Raw genomic sequence first — 24,663 nt, 5'->3', positions numbered from 1 at the left:
TACCACAATTTTCTAAGCATTTGGGTAGGCTTGTCTAAACAGGAATGTTTTTAACTGGCGCTGAAAAGAGTACCGTGAAGGAGCCTGCTTGATCTCAATAGGCAGGGGGTTCCAAAATACAGTATTGTGGTATTGTTTTATATTACGTTATGTTATGTTTTAAATAAATAATACATTTGTTAGAATTTTAGAATTTAATACTCCTAGTCTGTTTATCTGTTTGTTCCATATTGAACCCCAGCTACCCTGTGTGTGTGTCGATATGTGAATAAAGGAAAAATAATGGTGGCGGTGGAAAGTAGGGGGATGGAATTAGCTACTACAATCCTTGTATGTGGTGCAGGTGGTAGGGATTTTAGCTGTGATAATATTACGATGGAATAGTCAAACTGAGTGAGCCACCACAGCCTGTGGAAGAGAACTGACGTTATCCAGGATAGGCTGCAGTTCACTGGTGAAAAATTTGCATGATTTTAGGTGGAAACTGTAAGTTAAATTATTTGTACTTTTTCTGTTCTCCTGCTGCAGTCCCTAGAGGGAGATCATAATCTCTCTGATATGGTAGATCTCGTCGTTCATAAGGCAGGGATGTGCCTACAGTGGTCCATAATAAAAGAATAGGAAATGATTTCACACCCTGCTGTCACAACAGCAGACTGTTCTTGAGAGATAGAAGCCAAAACTATTTCACACCTTGGAGAAGTGTTCCAAAATTATTTACTGAAGTTGCTGCTGCTGCACCAACACCAGATTGGATATCAGTAAAATGAAGAATAGGAAAAAAAAAAACCAGTCTTGATTTTGTCTAATACTGAAGGTCTGTGTTCTTACTGGCATTGGACATGTGTTTAGCATGCTGAAACCAGACATCTTTTGTGTGTCGTAAACACATGGACAAGTGCATATCCAATGTGGGGTGGGCAGTTTGTATTTTTTATTTTATTTTATTTTATTAGATACCTCATCAGCCCTTTACTGTGACATCCCAGGGCAGGTTACAATAATTAAACATACAATGAAAAAACAATTGCCGATATAAAAGTAGGTTTTTGTTTTTTTTAAGAGTTCCAATAGAGATGCTGACTGGGAGATGGACAACAGAGTTCTGAAACATTATTGCAGAAAATGTGTCCCACGGAATTGCTCAGGCCACAATAGGTTAAAAAAAAACAACGAAGTCAGGAAAAGGGAGTACTTTATTGGAAGATATAAAGGAAATAATAATAATACCACTAGTTTGTGAGTGTCTAGAAGAGAATGAAGGAGTAACTACTCCCTCTCTTTCCCCCTGGTGGCCAATTCCAAATATCCTGTCACACACTGTAGAGCAAGGGTGGGCAACTTGAGGCCCTCTGCAAGCTGTCAGCTCAGACTTCAGCCAGAAGCCTCTACATATGTACCGTAAATTGCATTGGTCATTATTACTTCTAAAGGCTGTTTGCTAGGAATCATGTACACTCTGATGGACAACCTATGGAATTTTCTAGGGAAATGATCTCCAATGCAGATAGAAGTAAAGGAAACAGGGGTGGGGGATACAGAAAGAGAAGGGATCTACCCCATACTCTCTAGAACAGACACTGAGTTCTGCTGGGGAATCTGTCATATTTCACATCTTACTGTCACAGTCTGGTCTACGGGCAATCAAAGTCCCGGCTGAGGACGTCGGGACCGGGGGCAAGATGGCGGGGTGGGAGCAGGAACGAGAGTCCAGAAGCCAGGGGTCCGAGGGTCAGGAAGCAGGGAGTCATGAAGTCAAGGGTCCGAGGGTCAAGAAGCAAGGAGTCAAGAAGCCAAGGTCTGAGGATCTGGAAGCAAGAAGCCAAACGCAGCAAGGCAGGAAACGTGTTGCTGCGGCAAAGGGAAATGCTGACCTTATATCCCTTCCTGGCTCTTAGAATAGAATCATAGAGTTGAAAGAGACCACAAGGGCCATCGAGTCCAACCAGGTGCAGCGAGTTACTAAGCAGCCTCACCTGTGCAGCCACGCCTTGCCTCTCCAGAACAAACTAAGAAGGCCCCAGTCCTGCGAAGCCCTACTGGTCACAGGGCCTGGCTCCTGCACGCACTCCTGACACTTACTGGTGCAGTGGGCATGGACGTAGCCAGGATTTTTGTTGGGGGGGGCAGGGCATTTCTTAGGGTGGGCAGAACCGATGTGATTGGTCAGTTAGTTAGTTCTATTGTTTTACTTGATCTGGGGGAGGAGCTGCACCTCCCTGTACCCCCTGGCTACGCCCATTGGCGGCTTCTGCCAAACCTTAGAGCCCCTGATCCAGTGGATTTTCAGTGCAGGATTACACCATTAGAGTGTATACTTAAAATACTAAAAGCAACAAGAATGACAAAGTTCTAGAGAATTTTGAACAGAGGCTTGTGCAAATTAGGATAAGCAAACCAAATTAAATCCCCTGGTTATCTGTTTGTGGTGTTTTCTCCACCATGATGCAAAGGGTTTCTTTTTGTGTGTCCCCCCACCCCAATCATTTAAATGTTTGCCTTCTCTGTGGTTAGTAGCTTAAGTAGCATTTTAGCACATCTGCTTAATGAACACTGAAAACATTTCATTTGTAAGCGCAGTAATTACCCTTTCCTGTGATTCTATAGGCTGGATAGGAAATAAAAGAGGGGAACTGCTTACCCAGAGATGGTAAACGAGGAGTGGAAATCCTCTAAAAATAAAAGTATATATGGCAGTGCGAAAGTCAAACTAGATGGGACAGTGGAATATCATTGATTACCCCCCTCTCTCACCCCCCCCCCCGCACACACATTTAAAAGGAGAAATCAGACTCAAGAGCTGTTGATATAAACATCTCCCCACCCCCCACCCTAAAAAACCCCTGCTGCTTTCCCTTTGGAGGATGTTATCCTTATGGTATTTACATTCTTTGCCTGTGGGCCAAACAACAACTTCTATGTGTTTTTGCTTGCATGTGTGTGTTGTGACAACAGTGGAAGTCTGTTGTTGCTGCAGCTCTGAGCTGATTCTTCCTCTCAACTCCAGGTTGCACCAGGAAGTTTTGGCCCCTCTTGGAAAGCTGGTCTTTGGCAGCTGCCTGACGATGCCTAGGCTTGTATGACAGGAGTGTTCTTAGCTTGTCATGCCATAAATTCTACATATGTATCCCTTCCAAATACTATTCATTGAGTTTTAAATGTATATGTCAACCAAACGGGTGTTTCATTCTTGATTTGGAAGTACCGTATTTTTCGCTCTATAACACGCACCCGACCATAACACGCACATAGTTTTTAGAGGAGGAAAATCCTTAGGCATGCCACCCGTAGGCATTTCCTCCATAACACGCACAGACATTTCCCCTTACTTTCTAGGAGGAAAAAAGTGAGTGTTATAGTGCAAAAAATACGGTAAGTGATTTATGGGCATCCAAACACAGGATGTCTTGAAGGGCATAAATGTTGAGATCAAGAAAAGAGAAGTGATTAATCAAAGATGTTAACAATGTTTTAAAGGTATCTGTGATAAGGAAAGAATCTGAGGTATGGCTGAGACACATTTCTTATTATTGGGTTGTTGTTGTTTTGCAAAATCAGTGATATTTAAGGTCTTTCCACAGCCTCTTTTGTTTTGCAGATACTGTATGTTTGAAACTAGGTGCAAAGCAAAATCCTCCCTTTTGTGTCAGTTCTGCTGTCTCAGCTTCTTAAAGTTCTTCACTTCTCCAGAGCTATTAAACATCCCTACAATTTGTATATTCTGCTGGAGGACAGTGCTGAAACTGTGTGGGTGAATGAGTAGCGGATGTCCCTCCACCATACTGATGTTCTCTGGTGTGAGTTCCACATGCTCACCTAAGTTTCAGGGAAGACAGTTCATGTGATTCTTTTCTCACCCTTAGTTTCAGGCAGTGTTAGAAACTCAGATATATAAGCTGGGCACCAAATGGCTCCTTAAACCAGGGTTACAGTCACCAAGACGGAATGCCTAGATGCCATTATGGGGCCAGACAACTTGAAAATTGCATTGGTTTCCTTTTGATTGTACTTGCTTTGTCCTAACCATATGAATCTCTTTGTTGGAGCATGTGAAATCAAGGCAAAGTTACTACTGGAAAAAATTGTTACATTTGAAATGATCAAAGTATTTGCTTAAGACTAAAAGCAAAGCAAGACAACAAACCAATCATGTCGTGTAATTGTGCAGATGAGAAAGGTATGTTTAATGAGCATGCCTATAAAAATAAATTACATTAACCCCACCCCCCACACCGCTCTAAAAGGATAGCCAAACAAAGGAATTAGAAAGTAACCTTTTGAAAACAAAGTGCAGTTTTCTATTCCAGTCACTGTTTCCTTGTTACAGATTGTTGTTGGTTGTATACCATGTTTCCCCAAAAGCCTGTGTTTTGTAGTGGGGTGAGAGGAGCAGGAGACGGACCCTGTCAGAGAGTTTCGATTTGCTGCTGATTCCTACATCTCTATTTTTATGCATTTTAAAATGCTGTGACTGAAGAACAGCACTGAGCCAGACCCAATCACGTACTCTCCATAGATGTTGTGGGTATATAAATCTCGGGGGCTGCTAACTCACTCAGCCATAGAACCAGCTCAATTACGTGCTGCAATCCTTGTAATGAGATTTTCAATGGTATCAGCTTAGCATTAACCCACAGTGGCCTGTTCAGCCTTTTTGTTGTATAATTAGAGCATTACCTTTCCAAGTTCATGTTGTCTCTGATCTGCCTTGAACTGTTGTTATCGAAAGTTCAGTGTAAATATTTAATAATGACAGCCCAGTTGCTTTTTTAGAACTAGCCTGTGTGGTGCAGTGTCTAGACTGATACCTAACGCATAGTGATTGAATTTTCACTGATACACCCAGACAAATCTTGTTCACCACTGGGGTTAGGGATCCTACCTTGGTTTGACAAGATCGCTCCATATCTACCTATATAATCCTCACCAATGTGGAACTTTTTCCCTTGCAAGATTTAGCGTTATGCCACCTGCCATTCTGCAGGGAAGGTTCTTGAAGGTTCCATGTTCAGAGAGGTATTGTCCTTGTGGTCTAGGACAGTTCAAGACCTTTGCACATGCCTTGTTTACTGTCCATTTTATGCAGTAATTTGTGATAAATGTTTGAGCCCCATGTTGAAGGAGTGGTTAGGGTGTTATGACTCCTACAGGGTTTCCATTTTATTGAATAGCTGAAGGCATGATAGCATGGAGAAAGTAGCAAAATATCTGAGCAATGCCATGAAACTACGTCATCATAAGACCTGAGTGGTACTTTTTAACCTTATTAAAGCTGTATAGTTTGATCTCAAAGCATATGTTTTGATTCATATGTTCCTGTCCTTGTATGCCAATAAAGTTTGTTTGTTTGTTTGTTTTTTAATGAGCAGGTATGCTGTACATATTTTTGCTTAAACTTCTGGTGCAGTTTAAAAGCTTACATGTGATCATCAACAGGTATGAACCCCTGTAAAATTAATCATCATGCCTTCTTTACAACTTGTTTTCTGACTAAGACCAGCAGATAAATAACAGAATAGTTAGTGCCTATTAACGTATGTCATAGCCATATTTCAGTTGACTTGAGTTGCTAAGTTCCCTGTTGGACTGTGGCCAATAATAGCACAATGGGACCCTGGGATGGGAGTAGGTGTAATTTAATCTCTCTCTCTCTAATTCTGCAGAAAATTTTCAAAAGTCAATGTTCTTGCTATAATGTAGGAAAGAGAGTAAGAAAACTAAAATACAACATGCTTGAAGTTAGTCTTTGCATGTTCTTTATATTCTTAGCTTTCTTTCCTGGAATATAGCAGGCTACCCTTTCTCAGTTATTTATTTGAAAGAAAATAATAATATGATGACTTGCAAGGGAACAGAATTGCTCTACCCAGAGAACATCAATTTAGGATTCTGCTAGGGATACTGAACTGGAGATTCAGGCTGCATATATAACCATACATTATATGACTTACTCAAAAGAATGCTGGCAACTTTTCTTTGTTAAGGGTGCTGGGAATGGTAGCTCTGTGGGAGTAAACTACAATTCCCAGGATTCTCTGGGACAAGTCACATGCTTTAAAAGTATGGTGTATATGCAGCCTCAGAGTCTTAGCATCATAAAAATAACATCTTACTACATGGTAAACTAAAGTGTGGGATATTGCCCTGCTGGAAAAACTAACAAATAAGCTGAGACTCAGCAGTGGCCAGAGAAAAAAGAATGATTTGGTACCTAACCTGTTTGCTCTTGAAACCATTTTGGCTTTGAGTCCTGGAAGACCCACCGCGTGTCTTGCAGGCCATTATTCCACCTGGTGTGGGAGGGCAGGGCCCTGACTGAAGCTACAAAAAGCTGAGGTTGCTGAACAGACTTGGGTTGCGTTGTTGTTTGGGGGAGGTTGGGTAGGGAGTTGTTGCTGTTGCTGCTTTTTAAACTTTATTTTAGATTTTGTTGTGATTGATGTGGAAATAGTTCAGTTTGGTTGTGTATACTTTAATATTTTATTTATTGTTTATGACTGCTTTTGTTATGTTGTAGATATTCTTCATGTTATGAAGGGTAAAGGTAAAGGACCTCTAGATGGTTAAGTCCAGTCAAAGGCGACTATGGGGTTATGGTGCTCATCTCGCTTTCAGGCCGAGAGAGCCAGCTTTTGTCCAGCTTTCTGGGTCAAGTGGCCAGCATTCTGGCGCAATGGAACACCATGATGGAAACCAGAGCACACGGAAACACCGTTTACCTTCCCGTCACAGCGGTACCTATTTATCTATTTGTACGGGTATGCTTTCAAACTGCTAGGTTGGCAGAAGCTGGGACAGAGCAATGGGAGCTCACCCCATCACACAGATTCGAACCGCTGACCTTCCAATCAGCAAACCCAAGAGGCTTAGTGGTTTAGACCACAGCGCCACATGCTCCCATGTTGTAAGCCACCTTGAGCAGGGTTTGAACTGTGGAAAGGTGGCATACAGATATAAATATGCATGTATGTAGTTTGTGGTCTGGCTTTATTTAATTTGTAAGCTAGGAAGAGCATGGCCAAGGACCCCCCTTTGGCCTATGAACAAATATGGCTGATATAGTGACTCAGGGCATTTGAATACTATAATTACTTTCCCTTGGTATAATAGGGTTCATGTTTTGCAGCCTTGTCTTGTATAACCTTGTATGTCTATGCTATACAGTGGTACCTTGGGTTACATGTGCTTCAGGTTACATACGCTTCAGGTCACAGACTCCGCTAACCCAGAAATATTACCTCGGGTTAAGAACTTTGCTTCAGGATGAGAACAGAAATCTTGCTCCGACGGCGCAGTGGCAGCAGGAGGCCCCATTAGCTAAAGTGGTACCTCAGGTTAAGAACAGTTTCAGGTTAAGAACAGACCTCCAGGACGAATTAAGTACGTAACCAGAGGTACCACTGTAAATAGTTTCAGGTGCTACCTTCTATATATTCACATACTTCTGGTTTATTTATTTTGGTTTTATTTTGTGTATGTATTTGTTTGACAATGATCTATAGCATGTAGAAGAGCCTAAATTATTAAGTCTGCTACATCTTTCTAAACCCCATCTCAAGAGTGGGACATCGCAGACTTTGTGACTTTAACACTGCCATTCCCCCTGCCCTTCCCCTTCCTGACCCATTATTTTGGTTAACATCAAACCTAGGTAACAGTTCCAAACCTTGCTCATTATTGTGTAATATTTTGGTTAGCCTCCTAAAAAGTATTGGCCAATTATGGATTTTGATACATTAGGATTTTTTTGTGTTGATTACGCTTTTACCACATTCTCTGTACTGTTGAGGCTAAATGAAAACAGGCAGCCCCAAAGGGGGGTGATATGAAATCTCTTAATTCTTCCATACTAGTTTTCATGAGCAACTCTTATTTTCTTTGTCTTTGGAAAAATCTGCATATGAAAGAATTGCTTTGGTTAAAGACTTGCTATAGAGGTGGAAAACTAGAGTGGTGTCTGAGTTGTAGCTCAACTCTCCAATTACATGCGCCCCCGTGTTAATTTTCCTCTAGTAAGGGAAGCAGGACCTTGTGTTTTCTAGTCATTAATAGCCTCCTGATGAACCAACCATTTCACCTTTTACACCTGCCAGAGTGGCACAGATGGCAGCCTTTTTCTCCAGAGGGTCTTGTAGTACACTTGGCTTTCTCTAAGGGATCAGTTTCCCTCTAGTAAATGAACATGTTTACACCAAAACCAACTCCAGTGCTAAAATATAAAAAAAGGAAAATGACTCAATCCATCAATTAGATTTCTAGCCAACTTTTAAAGGTAAAAGCCTTCACAAAGCAGATTACAACTTACTTGTTGTATGTTGTACATCCAACACATGGATAATTAAAATAGCAAACAAGAAAGTAGCAATGAAAACTTCAGTCAAAAGCATGCGGCTCTAAGTTTAACCAAATGTAGAGTAGAATAAATAAGCCTTTAAAATCCTACTAAAAGCCAGCAAAGTGGTGGTCGTGGGAAGAGGTCAATCACACTTCACAGGAAATGACATTCCAAAGCAGGATGGCAACCCATAAGGAGGTTGTTTGGGCAATTTTTTTAACACCCCCCCCAAAATATATTGTTATGAGTTTGTGGGTGCCAGACCCATTCTAACCCAGGGACCCAGCCAGTCTTAAAATGTAAGCTAGGCTGGCTTACAGTGTTCAGGTACCTAATTGCCTGGGTGAAAGGCCATTAAGAAAGCAAAGGAAAAGTGATCTGCTATTAAGAGAGCAGAAGAGTCAGGGCTCTGTGCCAGATGGCAAATATATGGGGCATCTCTTCCAGCTCTTAGATAGTTAGAAGGACAAAGCCAGAGTCGAGAATTTAGGAGTTGGCTGTGATGTGACGGAGGAGTAAAGCTGCAGGCTAGAAAGCCAGAGAAGGCAGAACATGAAGATTGATTTCTGCTTGAATCCAAGGCTGTGGCTGTGAATGAAACAAGACCTTCTTGGGGTGCTGATGCTGTGAACCCCAGGTTGCATATATATGCGTAAATAAACCATAGATACCCAAAGACACCACAGTCTCTGCAGTATCTCATATCTCCAAAGGAAAAATGAACCCTGGATAAGCACCTAGACACCCTGGAAATTTGTACCGCTTGGAGATTGGGGTGGCGTGCAATACCATTTTGGTTACTGGTGATGATTCCATTTAATGAGAATGAGTCAATAAGCAGGGTTGGGGAACCTTTAGCCCTCCAGGTGTTGTTCAAACACAGTTCCCATGACTATTTGTTATGCTTGTTGGGGCTGATGGAAGTTGTGTTTGACAACATCTGTGGAGGGCACAGGTACCCTTTCCCTGCCCTAAAGCAAGTTGGGAGAAAAACTCATTGTGACATTGCTTTCTCAGCTGAAGTTGTAGGATAAAATACATTTTACATATGTGCAGTTACTGAGTGAGCAATTTCTTTTAAATTAAATTTTGTGAGGAGGAACAGATGCCATCATCAAGTGAAGCTACTGAAATGGACTGAAAGTATATCTGCATTGAGCACTGGTAGTGGAATTGACTCCACTTGCACTAATTTGTTTCTTCCATGCTCCTTTCACATTTTTGAGCACAAATGCAAAGACCAGTAGAAAAGCAGTGAGGGATAATTCCGAACAAGTTACGTGTGCTTAGGTGTGTTAATTTGCACATTATTAGTTGTCTAGGTTATTTAGGGGAAGGGCTATAGCTTAGAGGTAAGGCAGGGATGGGGAATTGGATCCAGGCAGTGGATCCTTATATCCACCCCCTGTCAACATTGATGGATGGGCAGGAACATCTGTCTGTCAATCACCTGATGTGATAATGATGACAGGTGACTAACACATGTCAACATTCAAAGGAGGTTGCAGCAACTGCTGGTCAATGGTTACAGCCACCTTCTTTAAAGATGTGCTTTCTGTGCTCATTGGAGCTGGCAGCATGCCTTCAAAAAATGCTTTCTATATCTGCCAGTCAGGTGATTTGTCCTTATGAGGATATCTGCAGAGGAGGAAATACTTCTAAAAGTGGAGCATCTTCCCATCTGCAGATAAAGCAGTTTGGGTTCAATGCACTTTCTCAGTGACAGCAGTAAGATTGCATGGTCATAACCCATTTTGTTATGGAGTGCAAATCTCAAATATAATGCAACCTCTTGTAGGCATCTTAATGAATGTGAGATGTTTATTAAGTTCAATAAATTTGTACAGTATAGTCCTGTGATGACCCGCCTTAGGTCAGGCTGTGACCTACCAGCTGAAGACTAATGTACTACAATGAGTTGAATTGGAGTGGAATTTAACAACAATAACACATAAACCCCAAAACTACAGCCCTGGGTAGTTGAACTGGGATATGCCTTTTTAGAATTAAGAGAGCAAAAGATACAATTTAAAGAAAAGGTGAGCACAGCAGGGAATAGATGGTGCAGAATTTTGCATGTTGAAGGTGATAAAAAAGAAGAATCGTAATGACAAAGCCAAGTAGTTTCACAAGCTGGTTAGTAAATTGCTGTTCTTTTGCCTCTGTTCCCATATAATCATTTTCTACTGTGGGAGTGCTTGCCTGCAGTGATTTCCTGGCATGGAAATCACGCAGTTGTGCTTTATATGCATGTCTGCTCAGCAAACCAGGAACTCAGTCATGGCTCATTATATCCACACCTGACTCAAGCAAAGATACATCAGATCAGCAGCAGTGTTGTAGATAGGGCACTAGAGTTGGATTGAGAGACATGGGTTCATGTTTTGCTCAAGTATTCCTGGCGACTGTAGTTCTAGGCCCCAGTTCCCCATGTGTAGAATGTGGAACACTGAGGCATTGGACACCATCGCAGTGGGGCTAAATAACATCAAACACACTTGTAAGGGTTATTCACATAGTTACCCTCATTACCTTTGCGTTGAGAGCAGCATGGCCTCTATGGGAGTCCTCCTGGGCTTCTCATAGTCCTGAATGCAAAGTACTAAATGAGTACCTGATTTAAATCTAAGTGGCTCCAGCTTCTCTCCTGTATATCAGCAATAGCTCTGGCACTCAATTTTTAATAATAGCTGAGGCATCCAATTTAGATTTCTGGGGAAATGTTTCCAAAAGTCGTAATTGCTTTTAAATGTCAGCAAACTGATCCTGAAGTAGAAATTCAATATGTTTTTTATAAATAATCCCAGATGAGTGCAAACGTTTAAAAGCATTACTGCCTTCTTTTATTGCATTGCCATTGCTTGTTAACGTTAGAAACTAATAGTAACAAGAGAGCCAGACACAGCCCTAGTTTTCATAAACATCTGAGGAGTAGGTAAACCTGTTTCTTGACTGTGCCATTGCAGACAGCAGGTGTGTGCTCAAATGAGCAAATGATCCATGATACAATAAAACCTGTACGTATATAGAAAGTTATGTCAGAGAAATAGATTCCAGCCTTGCCTTTTTCCTGCTATGCTAGTTTTCTGTAGCCAAGGAGCAAACCTCAATTATACTATAACTGATCTGTCAGAATATTAGTATTGTTCCAGTTGTTTATTCAGCTGACAACACTCTAGTTGTAATTCAGTATTATTTAAGATACTGATGGAAACCTCTAATTCCATCAGCAGTGTCTCTCAGCTTCTGTCCGTGCCAGAGTATTTCAACCTTAACCAAAAAAAGTTTAGTTATTTAGTATACTCAGGATGTAGGCTGACTTACTATAATAAACCAGTTGTTTTCCCAACAACGTATCTTAAGCTGTGTACATATTAATGGCTTAAAATGCAGCTTAGGTCATTCTTTTTCTCAGTTCAGGTTGAGGTTGTTTGGCAGCAAATGCTTTAAAACGTATTTCATAAGAAATGACAGGATGGATACGGATTGTGACTGGGTTGTGTTTACACAGCTTCCCAAACCAGTGGTGGAAGCACACTGGATGCAGAGTGAACTGGAGTGTGTACACAGCCCTTACTAAAGAGTCAGAATCAGTACTGATCTGAATGCTTTAAGGGTGCCACCCAGTGGCTGTTCAGCAAACTTCCCTGACTATCATTTTTTTAAAAAAACACACACATTAATCCTGTAGTTCTGCTCTTTCTAATAACTCTCTTCAATCTGTGACCCTCATAGTGATAACAATATGAATAAAAATATTTCAGGTCAGATTTCCTAAATGAAGAGTGGGTGGATGAAGGAATAATTAAAACATGCAGCTCTGTTAAGATTTATTGATTAAATATTTTTTATCTCCTCTTAGCTCCTCTCCTTAGCTTTCAACGCAACTTACAAATTCTACTTCATAAATCATACTGTAAATCAGAAATAAGAAATTACTCATAAACAAATTAAACCGTGCAAGTACATAGCAGTAAAAATAGCAGTACTAACAGCTTTGACCAGTTGATGTTGACCAGTTTTCCAAGCCTGGGCACACAGGCTTGATTTAGCCTTGTATCTAAAGTATAGTAAAATCTATGAAGCTAGTGTGAAAAGGTGCAGAAAAGCCTAACCTGCCCAAATCAAGAGAAGTATTGCTGTTATTGGTTTTCCTATGCCTTTGGTGTTCTGTTCTTTCACAAAATGTTTTGAGAGCCCACAAAGGTCCTTTCTCAACCCCGAAAATTTTCACAGGAGAACCTCTGGCACAGTCCTAACAGATCATTCAATAGCTTTGTTTGCTGGACTTGTTAAACCATAATTAATGTTTTGTTTTGTTTTTACTGTGAAGGTAGCTCCTTCTTGCTAGCGTACTGGAGGAAAATGTCGCAATTACAGTGGTACCTCGGGTTACATACGCTTCAGGTTACATACGCTTCAGGTTACAGACTCCGCTAACCTAGAAATAGTGCTTCAGGTTAAGAACTTTGCTTCAGGATGAGAACAGAAATCGTGCTCTGGCGGCATGGCGGCAGCGGGAAGCCCCATTAGCTAAAGTGGTGCTTCAGGTTAAGAACAGTTTCAGGTTAAGTACAGACCTCCGGAACGAATTAAGTACTTAACCTGAGGTACCACTGTATATGGTTTAGCATTATATCTGAAGTGGGTATCACTCCAAACAAACCGCAATTTGCTGCCACGTTTTGTTATTGGTTTCCAAATCTTGGTTTCTTTGCACAAACATTTAAATTGGATCTGTTATGACATGACAATTTCACATATATTCATCTGCGGAAATCATGTAACAGCCATTTCTTTGTTGCAAAATATTGGTACATTCTGCAGAAATTTCCCTTACTCTGTTTTAACAAATGTGTTGAAAATGTGGGGTAAACCATATTAAAGAGAATGCCACTTTCACAGCCTTTGGCTTAATGTTTTAAGTAAGTGATTCTATGTAAATTAGAATCTTCGTACATTTTCCCATTGCCATTGATCTGTCCTACGCTAATACCATTCTGTAATCTGTCACTGCAGGTTAGGTGATTCATTTGGTCATTTCTTGTAATCAGTAGAGTGAGAAGGTGATATTCAATGTGAAGCTGCTGCAGAGGCTGAAAAATGCAGTTACTGTAGGTTTTATTTTACAGCACAGCCTGAGAAAACTGTTCCCAGGATGCACTTGGGCTATTGTTTTAACAACCCGTCGCCCCTTGGAACTTGCTGCTGTTTTCAAGATTAATGACTTTGGAATTTAGCATTTGCAGAGAGCAAGGGTGAAGTTTAAGTCTGCAGAGCTGCATTGCCTTCTAAATGAATCAGACAAAGAACACATATATCTTCCTGTTGTGTCATAGTGAAAGGGTGGTGGATGCAAACTGGTCAGAAGCCAATAACATATCTACATTTGGCACTAGAGTTTATCTTCAAATAAATACATTTGGCATACATTTTTAGAATCAGTTCTAAAATGTCTGTCTCAAGAAGGGCAGCCGTGTTGGTCTGTTGCTGCAAAAATTAACAAAGAGTCTTATGGCACCTTAATGACTTACACATTTATTGTGACACATTTATTGTTATTACTCTTCATGGACTAGAGTCACAACCCTGTGGAAATGTATGTTTGGTTCTCTGTATTAAAAATACTTTTTAAAGAACACTTTTAAAAAAAGACACTGGCTCGCTACCCTACCGTAATATGGAAACATGAAGGAGAGCAGACTTGTCAGGATTGAATAAGTGGCAAATGTTATTCCCTGTTGGGATTTTTGTGTGTGTGTGTAATTATACTATTTCAAAACTGCAAGTGAAACATTTCAGACTTGGGAGCGTAGCAAAAGCTTAATTACAACTGAAAGAAGGAAACATCTGACACAATCATTAGGAATCCTCTGAATCAAGCCCTTGGAATTATAGGTGTCTAGGTCTGTAGGTATTGAATGGTTGGTTTTTATATTTGTTTGGATCGTGGAGCTATAGAGGAAGTCAGAGGATATTGTTTGCTTTCATCTGTAGTCACTTTTGATATCAGTATAACTTGCTTGACATAAAAGAATCAGCTTGCAAAGTGGAATTGCTTTTGGGAATCAGGTTTATCCCAGGTTGCTGCCAACTTCCGTAGTACAAAAATGACACCTCAATTTTTAAAGATTAACCACACTCTACCTTGTAGTCCTGCATCCTGCCCCACCCTTCCACATATTCACGACCATGCTACTTTCTCTTAAATCATACTGTCTAGTAACAGCGAAGCCTTTTTGGAATAACAGGTATTCTTGAAGAAGTGGTAAAAATCTGCAACTGCTTCATGTTCTCTATATCTGCCGTCAGGTGGAATGTTAGCTGCATTTTGTGACTTTGTGTTAGCTTTAGAATGAATTACGATGTTTGCATCAGAATGTATGACCAGCTATACTGAAGCAGCAGGGGATTCTTTCCTGCAGTCACTCTTAAAAGTAGAAATAGAAATAAGACTTGATAGAGGAATGTTACCAGTGTGGCAGCCCCATGGAAATTCTCCCATAGTGTTTATTTACAATCCCTGGCTGTGTTCACACGTAATGATAAGCCAAACCATGATGATGAGTGAATGCTTGAACTCCTAAGGTTTGGCTACAGCTTGTGGTTGAGAGGGAGCTTAACCATGAGACCAGGTTCTCTCAACATGCTAAGCCAAACCATGGTTTAGCTGCCACACTGCACTGAGCTAAAAGGACCAAGGAGGAAAAAAACAGAGTTCAAGTGGCTCTTTGGGTGCAAGCAAGTTTGCATGATTCCAGTAAGTCATAGTTTGGCTTACCATGTCACAGAAACCAGACCATAATGTAACCCAGTAATGTGGCTTCATGCTTTTGTGAGTTTTTCTATCAGTGGCAGAAGAGGCATAAACAATGATGGTACTACAACTTTTAGTGAACATATTTAAATGCTACAGAGAACAAAAACTTACCACAAAGATTCCATGTCTCACAGCAAGTCTGTGACAGGTATAATGCGTCCCGCTGGAAGCAGTTAGCATGAACAAAGGCAGCAAATTCCTGATAATGAAGATTGGTCTGGAAATCACTCAGATATAATCCTAATTTACCTACTTCAGTGTGGCTAATTCCTGTGATAGTGCCAGTGAATTTGTGGATTCTGTGGGTCTGAAAACCATGGGCCTAAAATAGACATTTTATGCAGGTCTTCTGTTTTACTGACTATATCTTCCCTGTGCAACCAAGATAAGTGCTATAAATGTAGCAGTTGCAGTTTTAGAGTTTTCCCATAGGATTTTGTTTGCAGGACAAACAGCCTTGCTAACTTGTACATATTGGCTGTGTGATACAGAAGTACATGCAACGTGATTTGTTAAAGCTAAAGTATTGACTGGATTTAGATCTTATCCTTTATTAAATAATTACAAAGAGCTGAGCACAGGAAAGAGATATTGCAGATTCAGAATTTACTTAACCTTTATGTTCATTTCTATGAAGATTAATTTTATTGATAATTAGGGCTAGTGTGTAAACCAGTGTGATTCCCTTTATTTTTAATATGATGTTTGGCACGAGAAAGACAGCTTCATTTTCTTGTGCACATCTGATTGAGCAATCAATATCTTTGCTAATTATCACTTTTGATGATAGCTTGTTAGATCAGACTTTCTGTGAGAATGTGTGCATGGCAAACGTGCAGAGAAATAATTGATTCACTTTTCACAGACAACTAACAAGCAACTGTATGTCAATTTAATCTTTAGCCTGACTTTGAATTTCTTAAAGGATGATGGTAAAAAACCAGAACATGCAGAGCTCCCAGACAGCTTTCAATCTCCATTTGCAGGAAGTAATTTTTTGGAAGACAAAAGGGGGAAAAAAGTGAAATCAATCTTTTCTATGAGAAAAACCATATGCAGCATGAAACCTGCTGCTTTTAGTTGAGTGATGACATGCTGATGCCAAGAAAAAATGAATGTGAAGTTGTGAATGAGCTAAACAGCATATATATTACCAAATATGATCTTGTAAAAGACTATAAGCCTGGAATGTGGTCTAAGAACACATTATACATCCAATTTGCTGAAGCTAAGCATGTCCAGGTTTGGTCAGTGCCTGGATGAAAGACCTTGGGTTGCATGATGGCAGGCAGGCAGGCAGGCGTTACATTACATATGCTAGTGCTTGGAAGAGTACTCTTCCTTCCTTTTTCCTGCTGAAACTATGATGGGAACAACGAGAGATGCTGTTGTGGTGTAATGTTTTGCACTCCCTCCACCTAAATTCAGGTGTAAATGTGTGTCAATAAACCATATTTCTTAAAGACACTACATCCTCTGCTGTACCTCCTTCCAAAGGAACACAAGCCCTGATAAAGTGCCAAGACCCCTGTAATCTTACCACCACTCAGCTGAGATTGGGGTGCCCTGCAACAATATGTTGAATTTGTTGAATAATAACTATTGACCCTGTGGATGTTTAACATCCTAACAAAGTAGTTATGAATACAGAGGACTGGAATCAATGAAACAGTTCTGCTAGTGGGAGCCAGTGCAATGAGTCCCACTAGTGCAACAGAATGTTCCCTCCCCTTTCCTCCCCCTGTACCCCGCAAATCTGCCTGGGGTGGATCAGGAGAACCCCCAGAGCAGTGCATGGGGTGTGGGTGGGGGAGAGGAGATAAGAGATTATCTGTCTGGCAAGCAGAAATGCTTGCATTAACAGAACAATCATAACAGCATGACAATGTACCATAGATTATAGCATTTGCATTTTAAAAGGGCATTCTTAGAAGCATTGGATGATGCTAAACAATGTATTTTGTAAACAAATACTGCATGCCTTTGTAATAAGGATATTTAGAAGCCCACTAGAATAGCATTTCATTTGTTTTAATTCTTTCCTTTTTCGCATTCACATACTTCAGATTTTTCATTCTCCTATTTTAAACTAGTTCTTAGCTTCCCTTCCTTTTCTTTACACACAGTTTGTCTCAGTCACACACAAACACATCTTTTAAACAAAACCAACATCTAACAAATAATTGTCTGGGTGTGTTTTAATTTCTGATTAGTTCTAGCATTGGTATTCAGTGCATTACTAGTATAACACCTACAGGGAAAGTATTTGATAAACTATTGTTGTCTTATTTATCTGTTGCTCACTCTTCTTGAAGATTCAATAGCTATTCTGGTGGAAAGTTGTAGGGAAAACATGGAACTTTCGCAGTTGAGAAACACTGCTTACTGTTCATTTCTGGTTCAGGATATTAAATGAGAGATCTCTTGAGAAAGTACTGCAATCAGTTCAAGAAAAGTGAAACAAAATAGCCAAAAAAGGGCATCGGTTTTATTCATGGTATGGCTATTATACCGTATTTTTTGCTCTATAAGACTCACTTTTTCCCTCTTAAAAAGTAAGGGGAAATGTGTGTGCATCTCATGGAGTGAATGCAGGCTGCGCAGCTATCCCAGAAGCTAGAACAGCAAGAGGGATCGCTGCTTTCGCTGCGCAGCGATCCCTCTTGTTGTTCTGGCTTCTGAGATTCAGAATATTTTTTTCTTCTTGTTTTCCTCCTCCAAAAACTAGGTGCGTCTTATGGTCTGGTGCGTCTTATAGAGCGAAAAATACGGTATATCCCAATCATTCTGTGCTTTCAGCTTGTTGTGCTTGTCTTCTTAGTACATGGAAGAAAAAGGGCAAGTGATGGCATAGAGATAACACTAGACAGGAGAAACAAACATAACTCAACATAATGCTTAATGGCAATTATGAACCACAACTAAGCAGCAACTTTCATAGTTGTTTAATGCTTCTAGGGGGGCATGCTGATATTTTGGGATAAACCACTCTAGCCTTTAATTTTCAGTTTTATTTCCTGATATACTGTAATATTTGATTCAAAAAGTTTCAAAAATGTGGGCTCACTGGAAAAAGCAGGTGCTTTCCTCTTCTCTTTAAAGTGACATCTCATAAGCCATATCAGAGCATCAGTAAATTTCTCATGATCAACAAAGTCAGCCATACAAAATATGCCATGTTTCTAAGGCATTGCCCTTTTATGTGTGCGTGTGCTTTCTCCCTTATCCAGGGTGGAGTTTCAGCATGGGATCTGCTTATCAGTTTCACAGCTGGAGAGTGTTTGTTATTATGTGTGCTCTGCCCTGTGTTTCCGCCGTGGTGGCGCTTACTTTCATGCCAGAAAGTCCAAGGTTCTTGCTTGAGGTAAAATGCCTATATTATTAAACAACTTGAGTTTATCTGGGGCTTCAGGTCAGACATGGAGACTCTGCTGTCTAGATGACCATTAAGATAAATCAGACTCATGGGGACTGGGGCAGGGTCTTTTCATCAGTGGTGGCCCCACATCTTTGAAACCCCCTCCCTGGAGAACGTTTGGTTCCTCCTTGGTGGTTTTCAAAAGAGCTCTAAAGGTCTGATTCCACAAAACTTTATGGATTTTTTTAAAACTGTAATTTTCTTGGTTCTAAATCTTGTTTTGTAAACTGCCTTCTGAAGGCATGGCTCTAAAAGATGGGATAAAAATAACTGAAAAGGTAAAATAGCTTTATGTACACCAGAAAAGTTCTAACCCCTGGATCTGCTGGCTGGAGGGAGTTAGGTGCTTCTTTGCCTTTTAGGAAGTCCTGTATACTGTGAAAGCCCCACCTATGCCCACAGAACGCTCTGAAGACATAGATATTTTGCTAGCAGTGCTCTCACCTGTGTTAGGCCAGAAGAAGGTAGAGAGACCCCAGCATTGGGGCCACCACCTATGCAAGTCGGAACTAACCCCCCCCCACCGCGCATTTGAACCAATGGGAGGAATTTTTAAAAAGATCCATCAAAGTCCCCCAAAGTCAAACCAGTAGGACTTTGGAAGTGGCAGCTGATATGCCATTTCACACATGTGACAAGCACTCAATATACCATACCACACAGTTTAAAGTCAGCTAAAAAGGGGAGCAGCTGGTGAATTCTGAGACTATAGGAGGTATGGTTATCAGTTTTTTCCAAGGGAATAATGATTGTGAGTGAGGCAGGAAAGGTCAACTGCTTAGCTATTATAACTTCTCAGCAATCTCAGTTCCCACACGTTACTCTTCAATTTCTATTTTAATATATATGTGTCCATTTACCAAATGTCTTCATATATGTAGGTTGGGAAACATGATGAAGCTTGGATGATTCTCAAACAAATTCATGATACAAACATGAGAGCTCGTGGTCAGCCTGAAAAAGTTTTCACAGTAAGTTGTTATTTGCACCATTATGCCTCATTAGCCCAACATCACTTAAAATTTAGATGGTTATAGTTACTGGGAAGCATGGAAAGTGTCCCTTTTTTCTTAAGGTAAACAAGACAATTAAGAATATCTATCACAGGTGGAAGTTGTTTGCCTATCCTTATTTGCATAATATCAAATAATGTTTGCTAAGGGGAAAGAACATAAAAATCTTTTTTTCCCCCTCACATAGGTTAACAGGATAAAAACTCCCAAGCAAATAGATGAGTTTATAGAAATAGAAAGCGATACAGGAACCTGGTACAAGCGGTGCTATGTCAGAGTGCGTACAGAGCTGGATGGTGTAAGTAATTAATTTGAAAAATATTATTTGCACTGAATATGAAAGCAGAACTATAGAAATGTAACCATTGAAGATTGTTGTTAACCTCAGAAAAATTATTTGAAGACGATGTGCTTTAGTTTTTAAAAAGAATGAATAAATGCTCTCTGCTGCCATGCTCACCAGGGATGTTCAAGGTGATGGTGTCTACTTTGATTTAATACATTGCTTTAATCCAATGTTTCTTCCCAATAATTTCAATTTAGCATATATGATGATGATGATGATCCTTTTCATAGTACTCTAAATTGAAATTTAAAAATAAATGTTTATTTTCTTCATCTTTCACAGATTTGGTCAACTTTTATGAGGTGTTTCACTTATCCCGTCAAGGACAGTACAACCAAACTTGCAGTAGTATGGTTTACTCTTTCTTTTGGGTAAGAGCAACAAGACACACATGAAGTGGTTGTAATACTGATTAAGCAAAACAGAAAAGAAAGAAATAGAGCAATTTTTGTCAACTATTAAATTTTCACAGCTGTCAATAGAAGATCATGTCTTCTATTGGAACATACATGTATGGAACATACATGTTTTTACATATGAAGTCTTTCTACCAAGTCCTCTCTCTGAAACACACTAAGTTTGGTGTTGTATAAAGTAACTCCAGAACATAGAAAGAATTACAGATATCAAAGAGAGCATTTCCTCCAATATAAAACTATGAGGTAAAAAACACATTAGCACAAAATGGATTGTTTTGGATGTAGCATTAAACCATGGTTTAGTGTTACAAGAATGATACCTAGGCTGCACTGGGCTCATATGGTTCTTCCTTTGGGAGGGGGGCACAGCTGTGAGACAGAATACAGAAGCATTTGCTTTTATTTTTGCTTAGCTGAATTTTGTTGTGTCATCCCTACCAGAAGAAACTGCCGTTATTCTTATCTCTGGTTAGTAGAAACAAGGCAACTTCAAAACATATTTGATGAAGTTGGTTTGTTTTCACTAACCAGAGTTAAGATTAACCACAGTTTAAGGTTTGGACAACCTGCTAAATTATGGTTAATGAATCTTTATTTGCATCAGCCACCAGCCATAGCATTAAAACAAAATGCAGTATAAAGAGGATAAAGGTAAAAAGTTAACTATATAAAATACATTTTGGGAGTTTGGATCAATAGTCAAATAATGGATGTTTTTCTTATAGAAATTGAGCTTCAGATTTCCTCGTGACCATGTTGGGGGCAACGTGCAAGCCAATAGTTTGGCTTCTCAGCACTAAATGGCAGTTTATTTTTTCCAAATGCAACCAATTTTAAAGCATCACTTGTTTATCAGTGTATATGCAACAAAACACAAGTGTATTGTGTGTTTCAGCGAAGTTTTAAGAAATCTAATTCTTTTGTACCACTTTGACATTAGATTCATTGAAATTGTATCTATTGCTTTTCACAGATACTATGGATTGTCAGTCTGGTTTCCAGATGTGATTAAGCATCTACAAGCAGATGAGTATGCTTCTAGAAGGAAGAGTTTTGAAAATGAGATAATAAAAGACTTTGACTTCAACTTTACTTTGGAAAATCAGATTCACTACAATGGAACATTCGTCAATGACAGGTTGAGATAAATAAATTAAATCAGAATTAACTTTATGAAATAAAGAAATAGTAGTGTGCATCGATATCCAGACTCCTCCCCATCCTCCTACAATCAGTCTTCATCCTTAATAGTTGTTATGGTTCCTTTGACCATGCTGTCTTTGAAGATACTACTTCCATAGTTTGAATTACTAGCATGCAACATTTGAATTGAGTGATGAATTATTGGCATCCATCTGTCTTGAGAGACAATGGAGTACACCTCTGGGGTGAAGCCAAACTGCTGCATCAGTAGCACTGAAGTAAACCCTGGGGTGTGAATCTGGGCAGTGTGTATGGAGGTCCTGGGCTGCCCAGACCACAAGACTTCCATCTCAGCCTCACTGATGTGGTCCAAAGGAAAGCAGAGCAATACATTTGGCACCAGCTTGGCTGCAGGAGTTACTAGAAGGAGGCATGCAAGGTGCCATCCAAGTGTCTTAGGGACTCCACTCCATATTTGAGTAGTATTTATTCCTTAGGGGTGTATGAGGTGTTAGGGGAGGGGTAATACCTCTGGTGAGAGACACATTGTGCTCCTTCTGGGGTAGTTTGTCCACCTTTGGCCCCTACCCTGCACTGAGCTCTCACCTGTGGCTCCTAGAAGCTATCAGCATCCAACAGTGGCCCCATTCCAGGAAATGGCTTCGACTGGCCAGCTAAACCAGGTGAGAATAGCCTCTTGTTGTTCACGATGACTGTAAAAATCTCTTCTGTTGCTCAGGTTCACAATGATGAAATTCAAAGCGGTTACATTTCAAGATACTCTCTTTAACACCTGTTATTTTGAAGATGTTACTACGCTGAATACGTATTTCAGGAACTGCACTTTTGTGAGGAGCATTTTCTTCAACACAGGTATGCTTTGCAGGAAGGAAGCTCATTGTTTGCTGTCCAAATTCATGGGGGTTCCATTTTCTCAAGCATTTCTTTCCAGGAGTAAAGCGGTTATAGATGATTGCAATGAAATACAAAACAAGTTTAAAAAAAAAAACACTTTCTCTGTGTTCCTACTAAGTGTTTTATGTTGAATTGATATCTGGGCTTGTAAACTCTACCATGTCATCTATGTTATGGCCAAGCTTCCATGTCCATTTTAATGAGGGAGGTTTAGCTGCACCTAGTGTATAAAATGAAGGAAAGAACCCAGCCAACTAACCCTGAGCCCCTCTGTCATGAAGCAGTTTCTGAGGCTCTCTGCTTATTGAATCATGGGGAAAGGGTAAAACCTTTGCAGCTGAGGTCAGGTTGGGTCAGGTCAGGTCAAACTTCTATGCTTCTGGTCAAAGCCCTTTGCAAAAATTCAGACAGGCTCAGAGATATATTAGGCTACAAATCACTGAAGTATTTGAGTCAACAGTGGGAGGGAACATTCATGATTTCAAATGGGCAATGTGTAGCTATCTATCTTCCATGTATGTGGTCATTTATCTGTGTAATGTGTAAACCACTCTGCACATTCTGACATCTGTGCCTTTGGGTTATTGGGGAGCTCCTTCCTTTCAGAAGGTGCATTTAAAGTAATAGGAACTTGGGGCTTCTATGAGGTAGAACCCCCCACTTCTGGAATTCCCAGCCCAGTTTTCTTCTGATACACAAGAAGATTTGATTTAAAATGTCTATATATCACATTTCTTTTCCAAAGCAATTTACAGTAATGATTCCTTAAAAAAACAAAAATACAATTTAAAAACAGATAAACAGCAGCAAGAAAGGTATCTACAATCAGAAAGACAAGCCACCAGTTACTCATCCAAAACCTTAGATGATAAAAAGGTATTAAGCTGTCATCTAAATCATAACAGGATTGGTGCCTTCTCCAGCCTGCCTGAGGATTACATAAGCAGGGGCCTATACCTGAAAAAGCCCTCTCTGGGACCCCCATCCATTTGAGCTCTTGAAGGCAGGACACTTTGAGACCCAAACTGGACATCAATGCAATCAGCACATACCTTTCTTCTAATGTAAATAGCAGCTGTGGGTGGTTGAGAAAGCATTGGGACCATGAAAATATTAAAACCTTGGTTTACCAGAACTTTTGCAGAGAACTAAAGAGTTAACATGATTCAGTACTGGTCAGTGAGGCAGTAAAGAATTTGTGGCATTGCATATCTGGCTTCTAGTTGGCCAAAAGCAGGATGGGGTGGGGCATGGCGGGGAAGCAGAAACAGCAGATTTATTTATTTTTATTTAGGGGAATGTGCAGTCCTACATTGAATAAGGAGATTGCACATCCTCCCCCAAAAAGGCATTGAGTGTGACTTGTGAATGATGGGTGTGAATAATGTTACAGTGCAGTCCTATATAGATCTACTCAGGGAGTAAGTTCCATTGAGTTTAATGGGACTTACTCCCTGAGATGCAGATCACACCAATCTGCCACTAGGTTCTGCATATGACTCTCCTGGAAGCATATAGTATTGACAATTACATCTATAATAATAATAATAATAATAATAATAATAATAAATTTTATTTATATCCCGCCCTCCCCAGCTGAGCCAGGCTCAGGGCGGCTAACAACAATCAAATAAACAATCAAATAATCATACATTCTAAAAATATTTCATTATAAAAATTAGTTAAAATCAAATTGATGGCAACCGATTAAGCAAAATTCTGTGCAGGTTGCCAGAGGAGGGAGTCAGGCTGCGCCCTGACCAAAGGCCTGGCGGAACAACTCTGTCTTGCAGGCCCTGCGGAAAGATGTCAGGTCCCGCAGGGCCCTAGTCTCTAATTCGTTATCTGAAAAAAGTCCATTATCCCACATACAAAAGTTTGTTGTTGTTGTTTTCTATCAGTTTTTGAAATGTTTTAAAACAGATGAATTCCTAATTTGAACAGATTGTGAATTCCTGATATTGTTCATTTTCTTCATTTCCATAGATCTTGAACCATATAAATATCCTGGCAGTCAATTTGTAAACTGCACATTCATTCACAACAAGACAGGATGTCAAATATCCTTTGACGATGATTACAGTGCCTATTGGATTTACTTTGTTAATTTCCTGGGGACTTTAGCTGTACTACCAGGGAATATTGTCTCCGCTCTTCTGATGGACAGAATTGGGCGTTTAACAATGTTAGGTATGAACTTTGCATGAAAATGGGTTTTAAAAAATATTATCCTTCACAACTCTACTTTTAAGAA

The 24,663-nt window shown here is 40.0% G+C and overlaps 1 protein-coding gene across 1 annotated transcript in view; it reads left to right on the top strand.

The window, feature by feature from the left end:
• Positions 1-24,663, top strand: part of SV2C (synaptic vesicle glycoprotein 2C) — a 94,867-nt gene that overhangs the window by 43,418 nt on the left and 26,786 nt on the right. Inside the window, exons 5-11 of the mRNA XM_082191916.1 lie at positions 18,386-18,519; positions 19,455-19,544; positions 19,774-19,884; positions 20,215-20,303; positions 21,325-21,489; positions 22,234-22,367; positions 24,396-24,599. Of these exons, the coding sequence (XP_082048042.1) occupies positions 18,386-18,519; positions 19,455-19,544; positions 19,774-19,884; positions 20,215-20,303; positions 21,325-21,489; positions 22,234-22,367; positions 24,396-24,599 (927 nt within the window). The remainder of the gene's footprint in view (positions 1-18,385; positions 18,520-19,454; positions 19,545-19,773; positions 19,885-20,214; positions 20,304-21,324; positions 21,490-22,233; positions 22,368-24,395; positions 24,600-24,663) is intronic.

The sequence above is a fragment of the Podarcis vaucheri genome (genome assembly GCF_965113315.1).
Source record: "Podarcis vaucheri genome assembly, chromosome: 11".
NCBI classification, from domain to species: domain Eukaryota; kingdom Metazoa; phylum Chordata; class Lepidosauria; order Squamata; family Lacertidae; genus Podarcis; species Podarcis vaucheri.
Note: the sequence above shows the minus strand (reverse complement) of the source record. Positions and strands in the feature narration are given on the sequence as shown.